At 41.4% G+C, this 21,083-nt stretch overlaps 1 protein-coding gene across 2 annotated transcripts in view; it reads left to right on the top strand.

Annotated features, from left to right (window-relative positions):
- LOC124588421 (lysosomal alpha-mannosidase-like) overlaps positions 1-9,911 on the top strand; it is a 230,879-nt gene extending 220,968 nt beyond the window's left edge. Inside the window, exons 17-18 of one of the 2 annotated variants that reach the window (XM_047131612.1) lie at positions 9,310-9,535; positions 9,809-9,911. In XM_047131612.1, coding sequence (XP_046987568.1) covers positions 9,310-9,510 — 201 coding nt within the window. In that variant the 3' untranslated portion in view covers positions 9,511-9,535; positions 9,809-9,911. Of the gene's footprint in view, positions 1-9,309; positions 9,607-9,808 lie in introns of those variants that run through there. The other variant, XM_047131509.1, reaches the window with a different exon arrangement.
- Positions 9,912-21,083: the final 11,172 nt, after the last annotated feature.

Below are 21,083 nucleotides of genomic sequence, written 5' to 3'. Positions count from 1 at the left end.
CTTCTTGCAGGCTGGTGTGACCTGTGCTTTTTTACAATAAATGGCCAAGGTTTTTTGTTTGAGGGATCTACAATAGATTTTATCCAGAAGCTGCAAATTCAGTATAGAATCTGACAGGGATTCCATTGGGCCCTGAAGCTTTGTTCGATTTTAATGATTTCAGCTGTTTCTCAATACCACTAACACTAATATTTATTTCATTTATCTTTCCAGTTGTGTGAGGATTACACAGGGGCAATTCTCCTGGATTTTCCTTTGTAAAGCAACATTTAAAACTGCAGTTAAGCATTTCACCTTTTGCTTTGCTACCCACAGTTTCAGTTTCTGTCTCGTTAATTAGGCACTGGACACTAACTTTGGTACCAGTAACATCCTTTACATATGATCAGAATTTCTTTGGGTTTTGTGAAATATCATTTGACAATATTCTGCTATGGTGCTCATTGAAGGCATCACACACTTTTCTCATGACAGCAAAACGTTCTTCATTTACCATCTCTCTATCTATAGCCCTACACTTTCTATCTATAGCCCTACCTATTATTCGATCATCTCCATTTATTTAGAAGTTTCTTTACAGTGACTGTATAGCATGGAGGTTCCCTCCCTTTATGAATCAATCTACTGGATACATATGTATCCAGTGCATGGTCAACTATTCTTTTGAGCTTGAGCCATAATTCCTCTACATGTGCTGAAAGTGTCAAGTCCCTCATTGAGACATGATACTACTGATGTTTTATCTTGTTTACTGAACATATATATCTTTCTGCATGTTTTAACTGTCGTTTGTACTTTGGTAATCATTGCTGCCACAACAGCACAGTGGTCACTGACAGCAGTTTCGTTGTGGACAGCCTCAAAGAAGTCAGGTCTACTTGTTGCCAATATATCCAATATATTTTCATCACGAGTGGTGTTCCTAACTATACTAGGTAGTTTTCAGAGAAAGCATTTAGTATTGTTTCACAGGATGTTGTATCATGCCCACCACTGACAAACCTGTAGTTTTCCCAGTTAATTGTTGGATGATCAAAGTGTCCACCGATGATTACAGTATTATTGGGTAACTTACATACAGCTGAACTGATGTTTTCTCTAAAGTTTTGAGTTACATCAGGGGATGAGTCTGGTAGGTGACAGAAGGATCCAATTATCATTTTATGCCCACCCCTGCTACTGACACTTCCCCAAATAATCTCACATGCAGCTTCAATTTCTATCTCGCTGTATTTGAGTTTCTTGTGTATTGTGACAAATACACTTCCTCCATTTCCCATTTGCCTATCCTGTCGACATACACTCAAATTTTCCATAAAAATCTCACTTTTATCAGTTTCAGGTTTCAGTCAGTTTTGTCTGCCTAATATTACATGTATTACTTTTGAATGCATTATGGGAACAGCAGTGATCAATGTCTTATAAATAATTACTATTAAAAACAGTCTTGATCACGATTTATTTAACAAGGTGACCGGTTTCGACCACTACTGTGGTCATCTTCAGACCATTGAGTAGGAACCTCTTTCTGTTGGAGACTCACTACTCATAGTGATTCTCCAACAGGAAGAGGTTCCTACTCAATGGTCTGAAGATGACCACAGTAGTGGTCGAAACCGGTCACCTTGTTAAATAAATCGTGATCAAGACTGTTTTTAATAGTAATAATATTACATGTGCTTCATTGCTTTTCAGTAGCACTTCAAACTCTGGGATTTTGTTGTGAATGCTTCAGAAATTAACCATTACGATTTTAATACTCTCACATCTGTGGAATGAATATTTTTGATCTTACACTGATACTTCTGGGTTTCCTACAGCTACCATTACCTGGATTGGATGGAGTGTCGTCTAATCTAAAAATCTCTTGTGTGCACCTCACACACAGTGAGTTACATGAGCAGCAGCCTCTAATGTGCAGTGCACGCCTGCCCCTTTAGGGGGACCCTACAGTTCTCGATCTCATGGTGCGAGTCCAGGAAGTTGCAGCCTAGTTTGTCACAGAACCTTCAAAGTTTCTGGGTCAGTTCTTCCACTCAACTCAGAACCGAGGGGACACGATCAGTTCTGGGGACAATGCTGCAGATTGTGAGATTCACTGAAACGTCATGCACAAGGCTGGTCTTCTCGACCTTCTCTGCCAGTCACTGGAAAAATCCAAGTATGACTTCGGAGCCCAGATGCCAGCATCATCTGTTGCAATGTGTGACACAATCTGCACCCTGTTCTCTCAATGGGCTCCTGAAATACACAGTGAGTGGACCTAGTGTTGCTTCCTATCCCTTGCAGCAATTTCCCTAAGGGGTACCATCATTCACTGAATGTCGTCTCAACTGCTGATGATTAATGGACCCCTACCCTTTTACATATGCCTCCTCTTGACACCAGACAACACAAGTTTCCCCAAAGCAGATGTGGTGAGTCCCACTGGATCCATTTCTGTTTCAGTGAAAGACAGCACCTCAGACTTGTTGGTTACGGGGATTGGTACAACACCCTGAATCCTCCCTGGTCCCCGTCCTCATTGTACAGGACGCCTAGATCTGCCATTGACATGTCACCCACAGTCAAGTGGATGAGTAATGACAGATCCAGCACTTTCTGCAGGGGAGACAGGATCCACAGGAGAGGACAGTACTTGTGGTACCTCTGGTACCAGTACCACAGGTACACGACTCTCGGGAACTTTTCCAACACACTGATCCACAGCAGCTGCCGACCATTTGACAGCCATAAGGGTGATTTCCACGTGCTTATGGATATCAACCAACTCATCCCATGTTCGAGAAAGGCATTCACAGTGCACTATATTTTGGCTGGTGCAATGTATTACAGGACAGTGAACAAATAACTTTAAATTAAGACTGCTCATTATCTTTTAACTTGTTGAGCTAAAAAGTTGCTAATTCCCTGTAAGAACTGAAGCAAATACACAAAACGAGATTTCTAATAATGCAGCACAAAAACCTGTGGTTAAAATTACGAGTTTCCTAAAATGTTTTAAGGTTAATTATAAGTGATACACAGGGCTAATCCTCTTTAAGGGTAAAGTAGATGTAATATAATGTGTCAGTTGGAATATCTGCTACAGTAATTAAATCACAACCGCCGATTTACTACAAATTGCTAGTAGGTTATGCAAAGGGCAATGGTAGCTTCCAAAACCTCCAAAAACGCACTTTATTTGTGATGATATTCAATGAAATTCAAGGGTGGTATATTATTTGGCAACTGTGACCCACAATACTGCTTTGCTATGAAAAAGGCTATGTTACGGACCCAAAACGCTCAAACCATTAACTTAACAGAAATATAGTTTTGTGAGCAACTGAAAATTATCCAAAATAACCTATTTCACAAGCATTTATAGAATGAATACATTTAGATCATATAATTTCGTCTGTCTCAACAGTAAACCCGCAAAACAAAATGCATGCCTAGAAATGTTATCTCAAGTGTCTGCGGAAATAATGACGTCTTGGATGTTATGAAACACATGCTGTCTGACCATGATGGCATATTTCTAAAATTAACCGGGCTTGGCAAAGGTCAAGAGCAAACAAAAGAACCTAGAGCAGTGAGACAGCTAAATCATACAAACATCCAGAATGAGATTTTCACTCAGCAGCGGAGTGTGCACTGATATGAAACGTCCTGGCAGATTAGAACTGTGAGCCGGACCGAGACTCGATCTCGGGACCTTTGCCTTTCGCGGGCAAGTGCTCTACCAACTGAGCTACCCAAGCATGACTCACACCCTGTCCTCACAGCCTTACTTCTGTCAGTACCTCGTCTCCCACCTTCCAAACTTCACAGAAGCTCTCCTGCGAGCTTTTCCTTAGTATTAAGGAACTACCACACAATAAATTTAAAATGGTGATGGAATCACAGCTAAAAAGAAAGGTTTTCTATAATGTTCAGGAATTTTTATGTAATACTATAAATGATTTAACTGCAATTTGAACTAAATTGTGTATATTATAAACTGGGTAATATAAAAGTGTAAACTGAAATTTATGTATGTTTAATATGTAACATTGTATTCTGTTGCCCACAAAGAAATAACTTATACAAGCATAAATTAAAATTTATATAAGTTATATGTAGCATTAGACTAGAATAGAATAATTTTATTGTCATTAGGCCATTAAGGCAATAGACAAAGTAATACATATAATACAATGTAATTCATGTTGCAATAGAACAATAGGTTTGCTATTACAGTGTAATATTACAACTGATGAAATCCTACAAAGTCATATTTATAACACAATATAATTTATGTTGCAAAAGAGCAATAGATTTGTTATTACAGTATAATATTACAATTGACAAGGTCATACATATAATACAATATAGTTCATGTTGCAAAACAACAATAGGTTTGTTATTATAACGTAATATTACGATTGGTGAAATCCTACAGAGTCATACTTGTAATACTATATAATTTCTGTTGCAATAGAATAATCGGTTTGTTATTACAGTACAATATTACAATTGATGAAATCCTTCACGTTGTAGAATGGGTGGGGAACTAACCAGTCATACAGTGCTTGTTTGAATGGTTGCTCTGGTAAATCTTGGATAGCTAGTCGAAGTTTATTAAATAATTTATGCCCCATTAGTTCATAACTGTTCAGTGATTTTGAGAGTCTGTGAAATGGAGTATAAATACATCTATTCGTCCTAGTGTTGTAGCAATGTGTATTTTCTCTGCGTTTAGCTTCGGGCAGCTTCTTTTATGTATAGATTAAGACATAGTATATATATAGGTTTATTACTGTCATAATTTTTTGCTCATAAAACAAAAGGTTTACAGTGTGCCTTATATGATGAGCCTGTAATTACCCTAATAGCTTTCTTCTGCAGTAGAAGAATGTCATGCACACAACTGAAGTTTCCCAATAAAATGGTACCATAGGTTATTATGCTTTGGAAGAATGAGAGATAGGATATTCTAACATAATTTTTAGGTACAAAATCCATTAGTTGCCTTAACAGATAGATTACCCTAGGCAACTTATCACTAAGATACTTGACCCCAAGGTAATTTGTCATCCAAATATACTCCTATAAACTTAACATAACTAGGATCGTCAGATGGTAGCTTGTCTTTTAGACTAAATACTATCTGCTGAGTGTTATTTTCACCAATCAAAAATCCATTTGCTTTAAACCACTATGATGCTTGGGCAATTGTCTCTGTAACACAAGTTTTAAGGCTATTGAGGTCATTACTGCTGTTCAGAAAAGTTGTATCATCTGAATATATAGTATATATAGTATATGTAATACATGACGGCAGGTCGTTGATCATTATTAGGAACAGGAAAGAGCCCAGTACAGATCCCTGTGGAACACCTACCTTAACTAGTTTTACACTGGACAATTCTTTGCCAACACAGACAGCTTGCTTACAGTTCTGTAAAAATGATCTTAATAGTTTAAGGCTATTACCTCTAATACCATAGAAGTTAAAGTGTATGTTCTACACAGTCAAAGGCTTTGCTTAGGTCACAAAAAGTGACTTGAGCGAAGTCTTTATCCTCAAATACTTGATGGATGTATTTTAACACAGCATCTATCACATCAGTTGTTGACATGTTTTTCCTAAATCCATACTGAGATCCACTAATAATTCCTATATTATCAAAGTAATCAGATAATTGTTTGTAAACTGTGTATTCCAGAACTTTAGAAAAAGATGAGACTATGGAAATTGGGCAGTAACTTAAGGCAGAGTCTTTATCCCCTTTTTTATAAACTGGAACTACTCTAGACAGTTTAAGCTCATCAGGAAAATATCCTTCAGCTAGACATTTGTTTATACAATGTGTTAAGGGGTACACTATACTGTGTATGACTTTCTTTAGTGTGTTACAGGATAAGTCATATATGTCTACACTGGCTGATGATTTTAACTATTTCGCTATTCTAAATACAAAATCTGGTGAGACCTCAGAGAAACTGAAGATACTCATATTTATCGATGATCTACAACTATTTTTTGAGAGTAACTGTGATGAGCTGATTTCGGGTTTAGCTATACCACTTCCTACTTCTTCAACTGATTTAACAAATAATCATTGAATTTTTGGGGAGAGATATTAATTGTAACATTTCTTTCATCTTTAGCAACACTATTTATTAGCTTCCAAGCCCCTTTGCACTTGTTGGTGGATTTCTCAATACTTCTGAGTTTGTGTGCTTTTTTGGCTTCTATGATCGCTTTTTTCTATTAATTCCTACATGTAACATAGGCTGGATTAGCTTGATTAGTCTTCAATCTTATATTCTGTTGTCCACAAAGAAATAACTTGTACTTGACGATGTCTTATGCAACAGCAATGTTGTCTTCAGACAAATAAAAGGAACTGATTGATTGATTGACATTAGAGAACGACTGCTGAATGAGGATAGGCCTACTGTTCTCAAAAGTTTTAAAAGAGCACAATTAATTCAAGGCCTACAACTGAAGATAACAGTATGAGGTTATTGCGGTACGGTACTCTCGGATGTACAAATTTTCACAATATATTGCAGTACTAATGGTTATGGGTACAATCAATGAAAGATTAAGCAGGAGCCACGCGAACAGTAAAATATGCGAATCTAGAAATTGAAATCGACACACGTATCTTGTACATGCAGTCTCACACAAAGAAAATTCCGAAGTCGGCTTTTATATATAAATAAACATGCGTATTGCAAAGATTTTTCACTTAGCTGTCTCTGCTGCACTGGTGTGCATAAAACACTGGTGGGTCAACATTGCTGCAATGTGCAGCACCAACAAAGCACGCTTTCTGCTTGTAGCAGCTAACAGTGTTTTCTATATTCACTAACATTATTAGCAGCTACAGAGAAAAAACATTGGCTTTTAATTAAACAATAAACAAGTACGCTTTATAAATGGATGTATTATATTGGACTACTTATAAATCACGTATAAAATTATAGATTGGAGCAATGAGTATGATCCACCAGTTGCCTGGGATTCATAGAATTTGAGAAAAGCTTTCACCTCAGTTGAAGTAAATCTGAGCTCACAGCCCTTAAGAAACATGACAATGATACAGCCTATGTTATTATACTAATGAATACATACTTTGATGCTAAACCTTCCATCAAGCTATCAGGATTGTGGGACATTAATGTGAACTGAAAGATTACAGTAAGACCAAATAAAGTAAAAAATGAAAAAGAAAAAACATACAACTTAACAAAAAATTCATACAGCTAGATGCACAGAAACTTCCTGGCAAATTAAAGCTTTGTGCCAAATACAGAATTGAATTCAGGAGCTTTGAATTTTTTGAGCAAGTCCTCTATCATCTGAACTATGCAAGCATGACTCACAACACACCCTCACAGCTTCCACCAGTAACTCATCTTCCACATTCTGAGTTATTGGCAGAAGTAAAGCTGCGAGGCTGGGTTTGTAAGTCATGCTGGTGTAGCTCAGTCTGTAGAGCACTTGTCCCCAAAAGACGAAGATTCCAAGTTGGAGTCTTTGTCCAGCACATAGTTTTAATCTGCCCAGAGGTTTCATAACAGCGCACACTTCTCTGCAGAGTGAAAATTAAATTCCAATGTACGACAGCTGAATAGAAAGACTGGATGAACACCAAAAGAGATGCACAGTGTACTTATGCTTAACAGGGCTGATTTTGTTGCATTAACACCCGTGTTTTCAATTAGTAATTTGTCTGTTATTGCTGGTGGGAACACATATTTTTAGCTCTCTGAACAATGAGAACTTTGATTGTAAATCTCGACCAATAAAACTTCTTATCACATTTTTGTAAACGCTCATGTAATGAGATACACTCCTGGAAATTGAAATAAGAACACCGTGAATTCATTGTCCCAGGAAGGGGAAACTTTATTGACACATTCCTGGGGTCAGATACATCACATGATCACACTGACAGAACCACAGGCACATAGACACAGGCAACAGAGCATGCACAATGTCGGCACTAGTACAGTGTATATCCACCTTTCGCAGCAATGCAGGCTGCTATTCTCCCATGGAGACGATCGTAGAGATGCTGGATGTAGTCCTGTGGAACGGCTTGCCATGCCATTTACACCTGGCGCCTCAGTTGGACCAGCGTTCGTGCTGGACGTGCAGACCGCGTGAGACGACGCTTCATCCAGTCCCAAACATGCTCAATGGAGGACAGATCCGGAGATCTTGCTGGCCAGGGTAGTTGACTTACACCTTCTAGAGCACGTTGGGTGGCACGGGATACATGCGGACGTGCATTGTCCTGTTGGAACAGCAAGTTCCCTTGCCAGTCTAGGAATGGTAGAACGATGGGTTCGATGACGGTTTGGATGTACCGTGCACTATTCAGTGTCCCCTCGACGATCACCAGTGGTGTACGACCAGTGTAGGAGATCGCTCCCCACACCATGATGCCGGGTGTTGGCCCTGTGTGCCTCGGTCGTATGCAGTCCTGATTGTGGCGCTCACCTGCACGGCGCCAAACACGCATACGACCATCATTGGCACCAAGGCAGAAGCGACTCTCATCGCTGAAGACGACACATCTCCATTCGTCCCTCCATTCACGCCTGTCGCGACACCACTGGAGGCGGGCTGCACGATGTTGGGGCGTGAGCGGAAGACGGCCTAACGGTGTGCGGGACCGTAGCCCAGCTTCATGGAGACGGTTGCGAATGGTCCTCGCCGATACCCCAGGAGCAACAGTGTCCCTAATTTGCTGGGAAGTGGCGGTGCGGTCCCCTACGGCACTGCGTAGGATCCTACGGTCTTGGCGTGCATCCGTGCGTCGCTGCGGTCCGGTCCCAGGTCGACGGGCACGTGCACCTTCCGCCGACCACTGGTGACAACATCGATGTACTGTGGAGACCTCACGCCCCACGTGTTGAGCATTTCGGTGGTACGTCCACCCGGCCTCCCGCATGCCCACTACACGCCCTCGCTCAAAGTCCGTCAACTGCACATACGGTTCACGTCCACGCTGTCGTGGCATGCTACCAGTGTTAAAGACTGCGATGGAGCTCCGTATGCCACGGCAAACTGGCTGACACTGACGGCGGCGGTGCACAAATGCTGCGCAGCTAGCGCCATTCGACGGCCAACACCGCGGTTCCTGGTGTGTCCGCTGTGCCGTGCGTGTGATCATTGCTTGTACAGCCCTCTCGCAGTGTCCGGAGCAAGTATGGTGGGTCTGACACACCGGTGTCAATGTGTTCTTTTTTCCATTTCCAGGAGTGTACTTGTCTCTCTTGTTTTTCTGAATGTCAAAATAATGATATTTTGTCCCCTATTAGGAGCTGTTTACAACGTTTGTCATTAAATCAGTACGTGAGTCAACACTAGCAGCAAACCAGTACCTTGGGGAATACGGCAGACTCAACTGGATAGACACATCAGGTGTCGGTATGGACAGCTGGGAGGTACCCAATGATATCCCCAATATCACTCTCAAACCCATGCAAATCAGGACATTTATTGTTGAAGTAACTCGGTAAAGCACTGGCAGACAGATGCAGACAGGTATACCTCTTCTGTTCATGTCATAAAATGTACGAGACAAATTTACTGAATAAATAATGGTTGCATAAGTATTTGGTATTCTGCGATTTTTATTATTTCCCTTCCATCATATTATATTTGTTTATATATGCGGATATTTACATTAGAAAATCAGTATCCTGAAGTCCTCTCATCCAATTAATATGATGCTCCTCTCTGTTTTTCAATTATAAACGATGACACTAAGTATATGATTAGAAAAAGTTATTTTGTATTTTTTGTTGCTTTCCATAGATCCCCCAAGAAGGAGAACATACAGAGATGCACGCAAGTTGGGTACGCATTAGCAAAAGACAACCAAATCACAGAAACTTAGGACGTACCCTGCAATAACAATAAAGTACCACTACACTGCTTATTGGTATTTGTGGTTATGGCAGCTAAAATTAACTTAATAAATTAAAAAGGAAGCTATTACTTTGCATAAAGCAGACGTTCTTTCAGTTATTTTAAATAATTTACTTTTTAAATCTTCCAGGCAGATTAAAACTGTGTGCTGGGTCAAGTCTCAAACCCAGGACCTTTGCCTTCTGTGGGCAACTGTTCTACTGACTGAGCTACCCAAGAGTGGCTCATGACTCATCCTCACAGCTTTTCTTCCACCATTAACTCATTTCACAAAATTTCTCCTGTGAATCTTGCAGGACTAACACTCCAGCAACAATAATGTGAAGATATGCTTAGGCACAGCCTGGTGGCTGTTTCCAGAATGAAATTTTTCACTCTGCAGTTCAGTGTGCACTGGCAAAACTTCCTGGCAGATGAAAATTGGGGACTAGTGTAGCAGGGGATACAACCCGTCGGCTTTGGACAATGACGTCACAAGTGGCCAATCGAGAAGCGATTCTTCTTAGTGTTGTAGCTCGCTTCAGTGGCTGATAAGTGTTTTTTGGCTTTTTTTAAAAAAAATCTCACGAGATAGAATAAACAGATCCACTTTATTAAGCAATCAGTAAAAAAACGAAACTGAAACATGACAGCAAAAGCGAAAACGGTAAACTGCTCTCTGGCGACTTGTGACGTCATTGTCCAAAGCCGACGGGTTGTATCCCCTGCTACACTAGACCCGAAAATTGTGTGCCAGACTGGGACATGAATCCAAGATCTTTGCCTTACACAGGCAAATGCTCTACCAAATTAGGTATCCAAGTACAACTCAAAAGCTACGCACACAGCTTTACTTCCACCTTTACCTTATCTCCTGCCTTTCAATCTTCACACAAGTTGTGAAGGATGGGTTGCGAGTCATACTTGTGTAGCACAGTTGGTAGGGCACTTGCCAATGAAAGTCAAAGGTCCTGGGTTTGAGTCCCAGTCTGGCACACAGTTGTAATCTGCCAGACAGTTTCATATCAAAGCCCACTGCATTGCAGAGTGAAAAGTTTCATCCTATCCGCACTTTATCTCCTTTGTAACGTAGTATCGAATTGATCAGATTGATATCTTTCAAAGAAAATAATCACCTATATCTGTCAATGCAGATTGTTCATGGACAATTACCTGTCATGAATATATACAATGAGCACTTCTACTTGTCATGTAGCGACTGTTGCTTTTTGATCACTGAATCTAGCTGTTCAAACAATATGTCTTGCCTAATGAGGTATCTTTTTAATTTTGTTTTGAATAGGCTGTAATCCCTAATTTATTGCTTTATCTTGCATTGAAGCTCTGTAAATATGTTTGAATTGAGCTCCAACCAAGGAGATAAAGTCTAAATTAAAATTATTTGTCATCGTCCAAATCATAGTTCACCTGAAAATGACCTTTATTATCAGCAACAAATACCATTAAGGATTAACTGTACTGGTGAATGAGAATTATGATGTATGAGGTGTGATCCAAAAGTAATGAGAATTTTTAATTTTGCAGGCTTCATACAACCAATTTTCAAATTTGTTTTTATCTTATAGGTACAAATTAGGTACATATTAGTTGAGGACCTTTTGGATGAAAATCAGTGTAAGTTTAGGCCTATTAGAGGTTGTCAGGACCAGATCTTTAGCTTATGGCAAATAATGGAGAAGTGTTATGAGTGGAACAGGGAATTGTATCTATGCTTTATAGATCTAGAAAAGGCATATGACCGGGTTCCTAGGAGGAAGTTACTGTCTGTTCTACGAGATTATGGAATAGGAGGCAAACTTTTGCAAGCAATTAAAGGTCTTTACATGGATAGTCAGGCAGCAGTTAGAGTTGACGGTAAATTGAGTTCATGGTTCAGAGTAGTTTCAGGGGTAAGACAAGGCTGCAACCTGTCTCCACTCTTGTTCATATTATTTATGGATCATATGTTGAAAACCGTAGACTGGCTGGGTGAGATCAAGATATGTGAACACAAAATAAGCAGTCTTGCATATGCGGATGACTTAGTTGTGATGGCAGATTCGATTGAAAGTTTGCAAAGTAATATTTCAGAGCTAGATCAGAAATGTAAGGACTATGGTATGAAGATTAGCATCTCCAAAATGAAAGTAATGTCAGTGGGAAAGAAATATAAACGGATTGAGTGCCAAATAGGAGGAACAAAGTTGGAGCAGGTGGACGGTTTCAAGTACTTAGGATGCATATTCTCACAGGATGGCAACATAGTGAAAGAACTGGAAGCGAGGTGTAGCAAAGCTAATGCAGTGAGCGCTCAGCTATGATCTACTCTCCTCTGCAAGAAGGAAGTCAGTACCAAGACTAAGTTATCTGTGCACCATTCAATCTTTTGACCAACTTTGTTGTATGGGAGCGAAAGCTGGGTGGACTCAGGTTACCTTATCAACAAGGTTGAGGTTACGGATCTGAAAGTAGCTAGGATGATTGCAGGTACTAATAGATGGGAACAATGGCAGGAAGGTGTCCACAACGAGGAAATCAAAGAAAAACTGGGAATGAACTCTATAGATGTAGCAGTCAGGGCAAACAGGCTTAGATGGTGGGGACTTGTTACACACATGGGAGAAGCAAGGCTACCCAAGAGACTCATGGGTTCAGCAGTAGAGGGTAGGAGGAGTCGGGGCAGTCTAAGGGGAAGGTACCTGGACTCGGTTAAAAATGATGTTGAAGTAATAGGTTTAACATCAGAGGAGGCACCAATGTTAGCACTGAATAGGGGATCATGGAGGAATTTTATAAGGGGCTATGCTCCAGACTGAACGCTGACAGGGATAATCAGTCTTAAATGATGATGATGATGATACAAATGTTTTTATGTATGTTTGCATTTTAAGTTATTTTGAATATTTCGTTTATTGTGGTGTAGTCGACTCAGTAGGAGTCGAGCACCAGTTCTGTGGGGACTAATTTCTTTGATTTACTCTCAGTGTGTGTGCTCTTGTGAACCATGTTGTGTGTCATTCTTGTATCGGATGCAATATTTATGTAAAGAGATTCCTTTACTAAAGTATTTATTATTTTATGGGGATTGAGATGTTATGTACGGTAATATCAAACCCAACATTAAGTATTCGCTCGTTTATAATGAATTAACTTCATTTTGATCATGTCGGTACAAACACATCCGCTCGAATACACAGTTCGGAACACACAGAGATCAACAGTTTTCAAAGAAGTTCGTTCTCAAAGATGAGGTGGCCGACTCTTGCAGTCGATAACCGCCACAGAGCCCCAGCCGGTAGTGCGGAGCACAGTAAGGATGATGAGAGGCGTGTGTGTGTGTGCAGCCGGCCGGCTGATGGCGCAGGTGCGCGTGGCCGATCGTGTCGTGGCAGGCGCTAGTGCGAAGCGCGATCGGACCGTTTCTCGATGTCTCGGTAGGCACGACCAGCGGAGGGAAGGAGGCACAGAAGGCGTCCACAGGTTGACTGTGCCATGCTTAGGGCGTATATGTGGGCAAGGAAAAAAATTATCGTATTTTTCCCAGATTTCCCGGTTAAAAATACACTTTATCCCGGGTGAAAAATACTTTTTCCGTGTTAAGTGACATATTTTCCCTGCGAAACTTATCAATCCTTTGAATAGTTCTGATTTTGTACACGGGTGTTGAATTTCCCGGCACTTTAGAAAACAAAACTCAGGGAAAAAGATGCGTTTTGGAAATATCTTTCATGTGCAACAACATGTACGCTGCGTATTTTCGTATTACGAAAGTGTACATTGGAATTCCACCAAACACCGCATGTTACTTTCCGAATCATTGAAATCGAAATTGAGATGCGCTTCTGTAAGCCATTTATAGCTCATGTCATGTGATCTCGCCAGCCGATGACAGTGGATATTCAGAGCATGGGACACATGATGTAGTCAGCCAACAGCAACATCACTGTTACAAAGCACAAACAGGGAAAGTTAATAGTTTAAATAAGTATAGTGTTGCTACAAGAAAAACAAAGCGTTAACATATAATATTGGTCTCTAAGGTAAATAAGCTGCAAGGGAAGCTAAGCTTTTGCATATAATCTTTACCTTTTTTGCCCGTGTTACATTTTAAGATATATCACACAAATGTGCCAGTAAAATTTTTAATAGTGACATAAATGACTTATCTTCAGGGTTCGAAATTCTTCTAAATGGCTCGTCAACAAAGAGTTGATTTTTAAATGAGTGTCAAACGCTCTGTGATTTAAGAAATTCACGCTACATGCTTGCACATAGTGCAACTTGCATAAAAGGATATTTACTTTGAAAGTGATGCCTTTCAAACCACCATTCACAATATTTTCCCACAACTTGTTAGAAATAGGTTCGTTTCAGCAGTTGCCTGAGAGCGCAGAAAACAGGCGACACTGTGCTTACGCAGCTACCATGACGTAGGAAGCCCGAATGTACGTACACATATAACACTGAAAATAAAGCATTGTCATAAAAGAAACAAGATATCAGAGGATACTCCAAGAGCATTGGAATTTTGTCAACCATATTTAAATGTGCACATTTAAAGTGCATACTTAAAGTGCACATTCGTATGTCTAGATTCCCAATGAAGTAGACCTCGACCTGATGTGAAGTTTTTCAGTGTGGTTTCCGGGATTTAAATTTGTTTTGAGCACCAGTACTGTATTACATCATGTTTGGTTCTTTATTATGACACAATGCCATACGTGCTAGAAGATGAAAACATGCACTTGAAGTGCAGTGAACAGTTGAAACTAGCCAGTAACAGTACTGTGGAATTAAATATTTCGTTTCAAATACATTGACTGCCTCTGCGGAAAAGGTTAATAAAAGCCATATTTCCTTAGTAAACAGGCAAAAATAACTTCACTGTCAGGAAAGGTGGAAATAAAATAAAATGTGAAACTAATTACATATTTTAGCCTTCTGCAATTATGTAAATGTATTTTAATTCACTTGATAGCTCCCGGCCAAAGACATCCGTTTTGTTTTCATTTGACGTGATAGTAAACGAAGGAGAAACAGCAAAATCACTAAATGTAAACACCGGTTACGTGGAGACTACCCAATATATCTCAGACTGCTCTGTGCATCAGCCCCGGATCTACGATATTTGCTAACCAGGTCAATACCAAAAAAAAAAAATCGAATTCTCAAAAATATGTTCATCTTGTAGCGCACATCTTTCTGAAAAGTCTGAAACATAAAACATATGTGTCCGAGGAAATGTAAGACATGTTGTTTGGTCGTAAGTGTGCCAAAGTGCATTGCCACGTCTCTTCAGACAGCATTCTTCTATCGCACATCACTGTATTTCGCTCTGTGAAATTGAAACGTGTATATTTTGTAATGGATGCCATCAAACTATATTCAGGACAGTGGAAATTGAAATGCCTGTGATCCCTCTTCTGCTCCCATGTGAGCCGGTTTGACTGCCTGCCCCTCTAAAAAAAAAGAAGAAAAATTTGCACTCTTTATTGCCTATTAACTAACAACTTGCTGTTTTGTGTGACATAAATTTAAATATAGGATACATAAAAGCAATAAAGACAAGAGCCAAGCAATAAAGTACACATTTCTTCAATTAGCTCCTAGCATTTTTTTCTATCTAATATTGTTACAGCTTTACATGACGTGCTTTCCTTTCTGCGAAAGAATCTATTACCTCATCAAAGTTCATCAAACGTTTTGCTACATGAAAAATCGAAATGTCGTTATCTAAAACTGAAAAAACTGTTAATATGAATAATACCCATGACTGGTGTGGTTTCTCGATCTGATTACATCTATTTTGTCACTGTTTGCTAGATAAAAGAAAATAGGCCTTTCTAATATTGCAGCAATTTTGTAACACACATCTAATAAACGAGACTGTTTTGGCACAAATGGTCATTTTTATAACACAACAGAATATAATTCACAAAGTACCAATATCAAATGTGTATGGGGCCTACTACAAGCAAAAAGCTTTATGTTAGGAAATAGTTTCACATTTCATTCATATGCACCAGCATGAGATCGAAGAGTACTATTAAGAAATTTTTATATAAATTTGGAATTGTCTTATTCTCCCATAATTTGTGTGATGTCCCAATTTCTTCTCCTTCCTCATTCTAACAAACAATCTTGTCTTCACCAATTCTGCAGCTGTTCCTGCCATTGTCAAAATTTGATCACCGATTAACTTCACTAACCCTGGCAGAATCACAGGTTTAGTTATTCTGCGATTATTCTCTGGTTAGGCGTTGTTACATGTTCGTACAACACGTTTTCCGCGTTACTTCCAGAATATAACTTAAGCGGCTGACAACTGGTCCTTACTAGTGTAGCGATCTGACCAAAAACTTTCTGTCAAAATTTCATTTTCTTGGATACACCAAGTAGATAATACGTAATCTTTCTCACCTGTTATTTCTGTTAGTCGTTTATTTCCATTCTGGTGGTCTGAATCTATGGATTTCGCTAGTAATTATAAGAACACTGATCATTTGTAAACCCAATCAACCACATAATGAGACAGCGATTGGCATTCATCCGTTTGGCTTTACTCCGCTCAACTCATACAGCCCCGTCACCTTTTGCCTGTGGAATGTTTATTTCGAGATGCGACGAAGATTCTCCTGACAGAGACATCACATACACTATGCACGCATTCAAAAATCAACTTATGATTCTTTCAGAAATTAACTTAAAATGTGTTCAAAAATGTCCAAAAACCAACAGGGATCCGTTTCAAAATCATATGAATAATTGATAGACCAATGTGCGCTGGATGCTAGGCGCTTTGTGAAGCAAGTTTTTTTTCCCCCTCAAGAATATGAATTTGGCGCCCCCTTTTCCCGGTAGCATCTAGCTGCTTGATCCGACTCCTTGCACAGCCACATTCCTGTAGCCAGAAGTGGGAGAATCTACTACTCAAACGCGACTTAACTGCGCGTGCACATGAGCCCTCTCATAACTGCTAAAACGAATCTAATGTAAACAAGTGTGACTTCGCGCTCACCGTTGGTAATTTGTTGTTATGAAGCATTGCATAGTCTTCCTAAACCCTTTGACACATTTTGCTGTTGGCACACGCTTGCATGAGCACTGTGTGTCGTCGTCTTACAGGCGCATTTCCTCTGCAATTACGTTATTTTAGTTTTTTTCTCTCATTTATAGTTTATTGTTGAAGTGTTATTCTGCAGTAGCGGGATACAGTAATATCCATTGTTAGAGTATCGGTTCTTACCAGTCAAAATTAAAAAAATTTAACAGAACACTAAAACAATGAAAAATTCCCGGAATTCTAAAAAATTCCCGGGTTTTTCCCGATTTTCTCCCGGATGAAAAAATTCCCGGGTTTTTCCCGGATCTTCCGATTGTTCCGGGTCATATACACGCTGCATGCTGCTGATGGCAGGGTTTTGATCCGATCAAAGGAGCGGAGTGCGTCGAAGATGCGATGCGATGTATTGGCAAAGTATTTGCCGGCGAGCGCCGCGGTAAGTGCAACGTGTCCGGTAACAGTTTGTTATTGGCCGTATGACATAAAGGAGCAAGCATGCTGTGGCTTAACGGGTTGCTTAAGAGATTCCGGATGAGCAACACTCGCGGTAATGGCGGAGTTACAGAGGCGCTCGATTTCACAGCAGGGGAGAAAACAGCAACCTGCACACGACTGACCTTGGCGGCGCATGACCTCGGTATAGACTAGAGATGGGCAAAACTGTTCTTTTCAGAGATCAGATCAGAACTGTTCACTCACTGAAATGAACTAGCTCTTTTTCATGACTCACCACTCATTCACAACAGAAAATAAATGGAAGGCACATTGCCCTTTAAACTTGGTTTATTCCAGTACTATACCTGTATTTTGATCTTATTTGATCCTATTTTGAAGTAACACAGATAATGAGTAAGAATTTTGTATTGTTTATTGAAATTTCCACGATATGACAAAATTTTTGATTATTGATTTATTTTGCACCATCATGGTTTTTTGGGTTATCGGAAAATGTTGTAACTTGAGATTTACATTAACAATATATTTGGCTATAATGTATTAAACTTTCATTAACCTCATACAAATACATCGCAAGCCATATATTTTTAAAGTGAACGTTTCCTTCCAAAGACGCCTAAAATCGCAAAATCTGTACTACAATAAGAAAAAAATATATAAATTTGACTGTAAGACCAAAGTGCTGCATATAGCCTTCTGCAGAATAAAACAAGGAAAAATTGGTGTATCACCTTTGCTATACGTTTATCGGTTCGCTCGTAATTAAAGTGTAAATTCGAATGACCATAACAAAAAATCCTATAGTAAGAGGAGCCATCAAGAACCTAATCTGATCAGTTTAAACAAATAAAATAAAAACAAATGATGTATACATAACATAATTATGTAATATACATAGCGGTATTACTACGAAGAACAATATCCAGTAGAGACGAACTCCGATGCAGAGCCGCTGAGTCGAGCAGGTCGAGCCGCGAGCTGTATTACTGCGTGAGCCGAGACCGCAGAGACCAGAGTGACACCTGAGTCGCTTTGCTCAACGCTCTGGCTAGAGTCGAGACGGTGGGGTGAGCGTTGAGCGGGCGAGTTCCGAGGGTGGGGGGAGCGGTGAACGGCCAACACTCACCCGCTCCGAGACAAATCGTCCGTTCTCTTGCGAGCAGGTTGTTGCAAGTAGTTCTTATGTTCTCCGCTAGGAGGCTCTCTGTCCTGTTGCTCGCATCAACTGCCCAGAGGGCAGGACGTGCGACTGAAACGATCGCCGACGGAGTGCTATGCTAAGTTAAGGTGCGCCACACACTGCACACGGCACAGGAAGCACGGAGAGGGCACGGCATATGTGAAACACAAAATCCAATGGGGCACTGCACAATGCAGGCGGCCAAGGCAGAAGCAGGGTAGAGGCCGGCGCTGGCTGTGTTGTGTGGCGTGCAGTGTGCTCTGACCAGCAGAGGCCCCACTGGTCTGCTCCGTCTCTCTCTCTCTCTCTCTCTCTCTCTCTCTCTGCTGTGGGAAACGTTTGGAGCTACAGTTCTTTTTTTCTGAATCACTGATTGTTCACTCCTTTGAAAGATTCAACTCTATGAATTAGTTCAGGAGCGGATCCCCCATCTCTAGTATAGACAGAAGCGTCACCTCAGAGTCCGTGGACGGTGAGTATGTTACAGCGGTAGATGGCAGGATGTTGCGAGCGGAGTCGACAGTGTCGGTGTTTTGATGTGCGAAACAGTCGAGATCGAAGGTTGGGGGGCGTGGCCGTGAGCCCTGTGCACGAGGCATGGCGACGGCGAGAGGTGGTGGAAGGCGGACGTGGTCGGCGAAACCGTGGTCGAAGCAGGAAGGCGACGAGACGTGACGTGAAGGTGAAGAAGTCGAATCGGCGGATGAACTACTGGTCCGTGGCGGAGAGGCGACGCAGTTCGACGGAACTGGAGCTGCGTGTGAGCTGTCGCTGTCGGCGCTGCGGTCGAGTCGTAAGGCTGCAAGCTGCTAGCACGAAACTGCTGCGCGGTAGTCTGTCGGAACGGAAAGACGCTCACTCGTCGAAGCAGAAACGGCAGATGTGTCGGTCGTACATTGCGCAGGTAGTGAAGAGGGCGGCAAAGAAAGCGGCACTGGAATGCGACTGATTATGCCGTGGTACAGAAACGAAGTGTCTGGAACTACCGAGGAAAGGTGGCAGTGGCGTAAATAAGTTGCTTGTATCACATCAGTTAGTAGAATTTCCACTTGAGGCGGTGTGATGGTGACAGTTGTGACATCTGGGACAGATCCGTGTAGCGTGATCGTCAGGGTATTAGTTGTAGCTGGTAGTAACAGCAAAGGATCGTCAGGAGTCGGAGGCAGAACAATGACAGGAGCATCTTGTTGCATGTCGTGCTCGGTCGGTGTCGGCTGCAGCATGTGTAACTGATCTTGTACCAACAAGTTGTATTTCGCAATTTGCTCATGTAGCTGTCGCAGTTGTTCAGGCGGAAATGTATGTCGTGAAGCAGTTTGCTGCGTATCACTGAGTAAGATGGGGGTGAAATCAGAATCTGTATCTATCAAAGGGTAACCTGGTGTACAAGACAAGGTTGGCGGCACAGTATTGACGTAACAGTCCGAGTAGAAGAGATCGTGCGTGCGATCGCGAATGTGAAACTCAGTACTCGGCGGCGGCGGAGTGAGAACATGTTCACTGCTGTATGAAGCATTGATATCGCTGAAATCGTGTTCTCGGGTGGGTGGACGAGTTGCGCGCGCGATCGAGTAGTGAACGGACAGGCGGTAAGCGTGCGTAGTGTCGGCGAGTTGTTGACAAGACGCGGGTGCCGTAGCCGTGGCGGGCTCGCATGTCGCGCAGCTGCTCGTTTTGACTGGGTCGAGGGTCAGTGAGCCAGCAGGCGGCGGCAACGCCACCTGGAGAGGTGACGTTGGCAGTGGCCGCGACGTCGCTGTCGGTAGCGGTCGAGCAGAGTTGGTGCGGCTCGGGTGCTGCGTAGAGGGAGGCGTGGCACGTCCAGTGTTGCACTGAGAAACAGCCGGCACTGTCGTCGGTGTAATTGGTGCATTGTCGTTGATCGTTAGAATGCCCTTGATGAAATTGTTCCTGTGATGTTGGTGACAGGCGCTGAATTAAAGCGGCTTTCGCTCTGGTGTACTTGTCACTCAAATTGTCACAGATAATGTCCGTAATTATGTAATGATAGTCCTTTAGGTGCCTGAAGAGTACGAGGTATTTTTCACTTTCGTCGGAGATGCCATAAGAGGAGAATATATACTCCGCGGCCATGAACCACATTGGAAGTTGGTCCGAGAGAAATGATGGTAGTTGAATGCTGCAAATGAGGGACAAGTGCGGAGAAGCGGCGGAAAAGTTGGCGCGAACATTCGAACTCTGGAAGACGGGCTGTGCGGAAACCGGGTCGAACGAATTTGCACGCGGCGCGGAAGGCGCGGTAGCCGTGACGGGCGTTCGTGAATTCGACCAGGCATGTGATTTAGCTGTAGTTTGGAGTTCGTCCGAACTGGGATTTGCAACATAGTCCCCGTTTGTTGCAGTACATTGTTTGGGACGATTGTCCAATGTCGAAGCACTGCACAAAGTTAATTCATTACACAAAAGCAAGTCAAAATTGTTCAAATTAATCGGCGAAGGAGAACTGCACTGACCGGAAGTGA

Source organism: Schistocerca americana, chromosome 1 (genome assembly GCF_021461395.2).
Source record: "Schistocerca americana isolate TAMUIC-IGC-003095 chromosome 1, iqSchAmer2.1, whole genome shotgun sequence".
Classification (NCBI taxonomy): domain Eukaryota; kingdom Metazoa; phylum Arthropoda; class Insecta; order Orthoptera; family Acrididae; genus Schistocerca; species Schistocerca americana.
The sequence above is the reverse complement of the archived record's forward strand: the minus strand, read 5'-3'. Positions and strand labels throughout refer to the sequence as shown.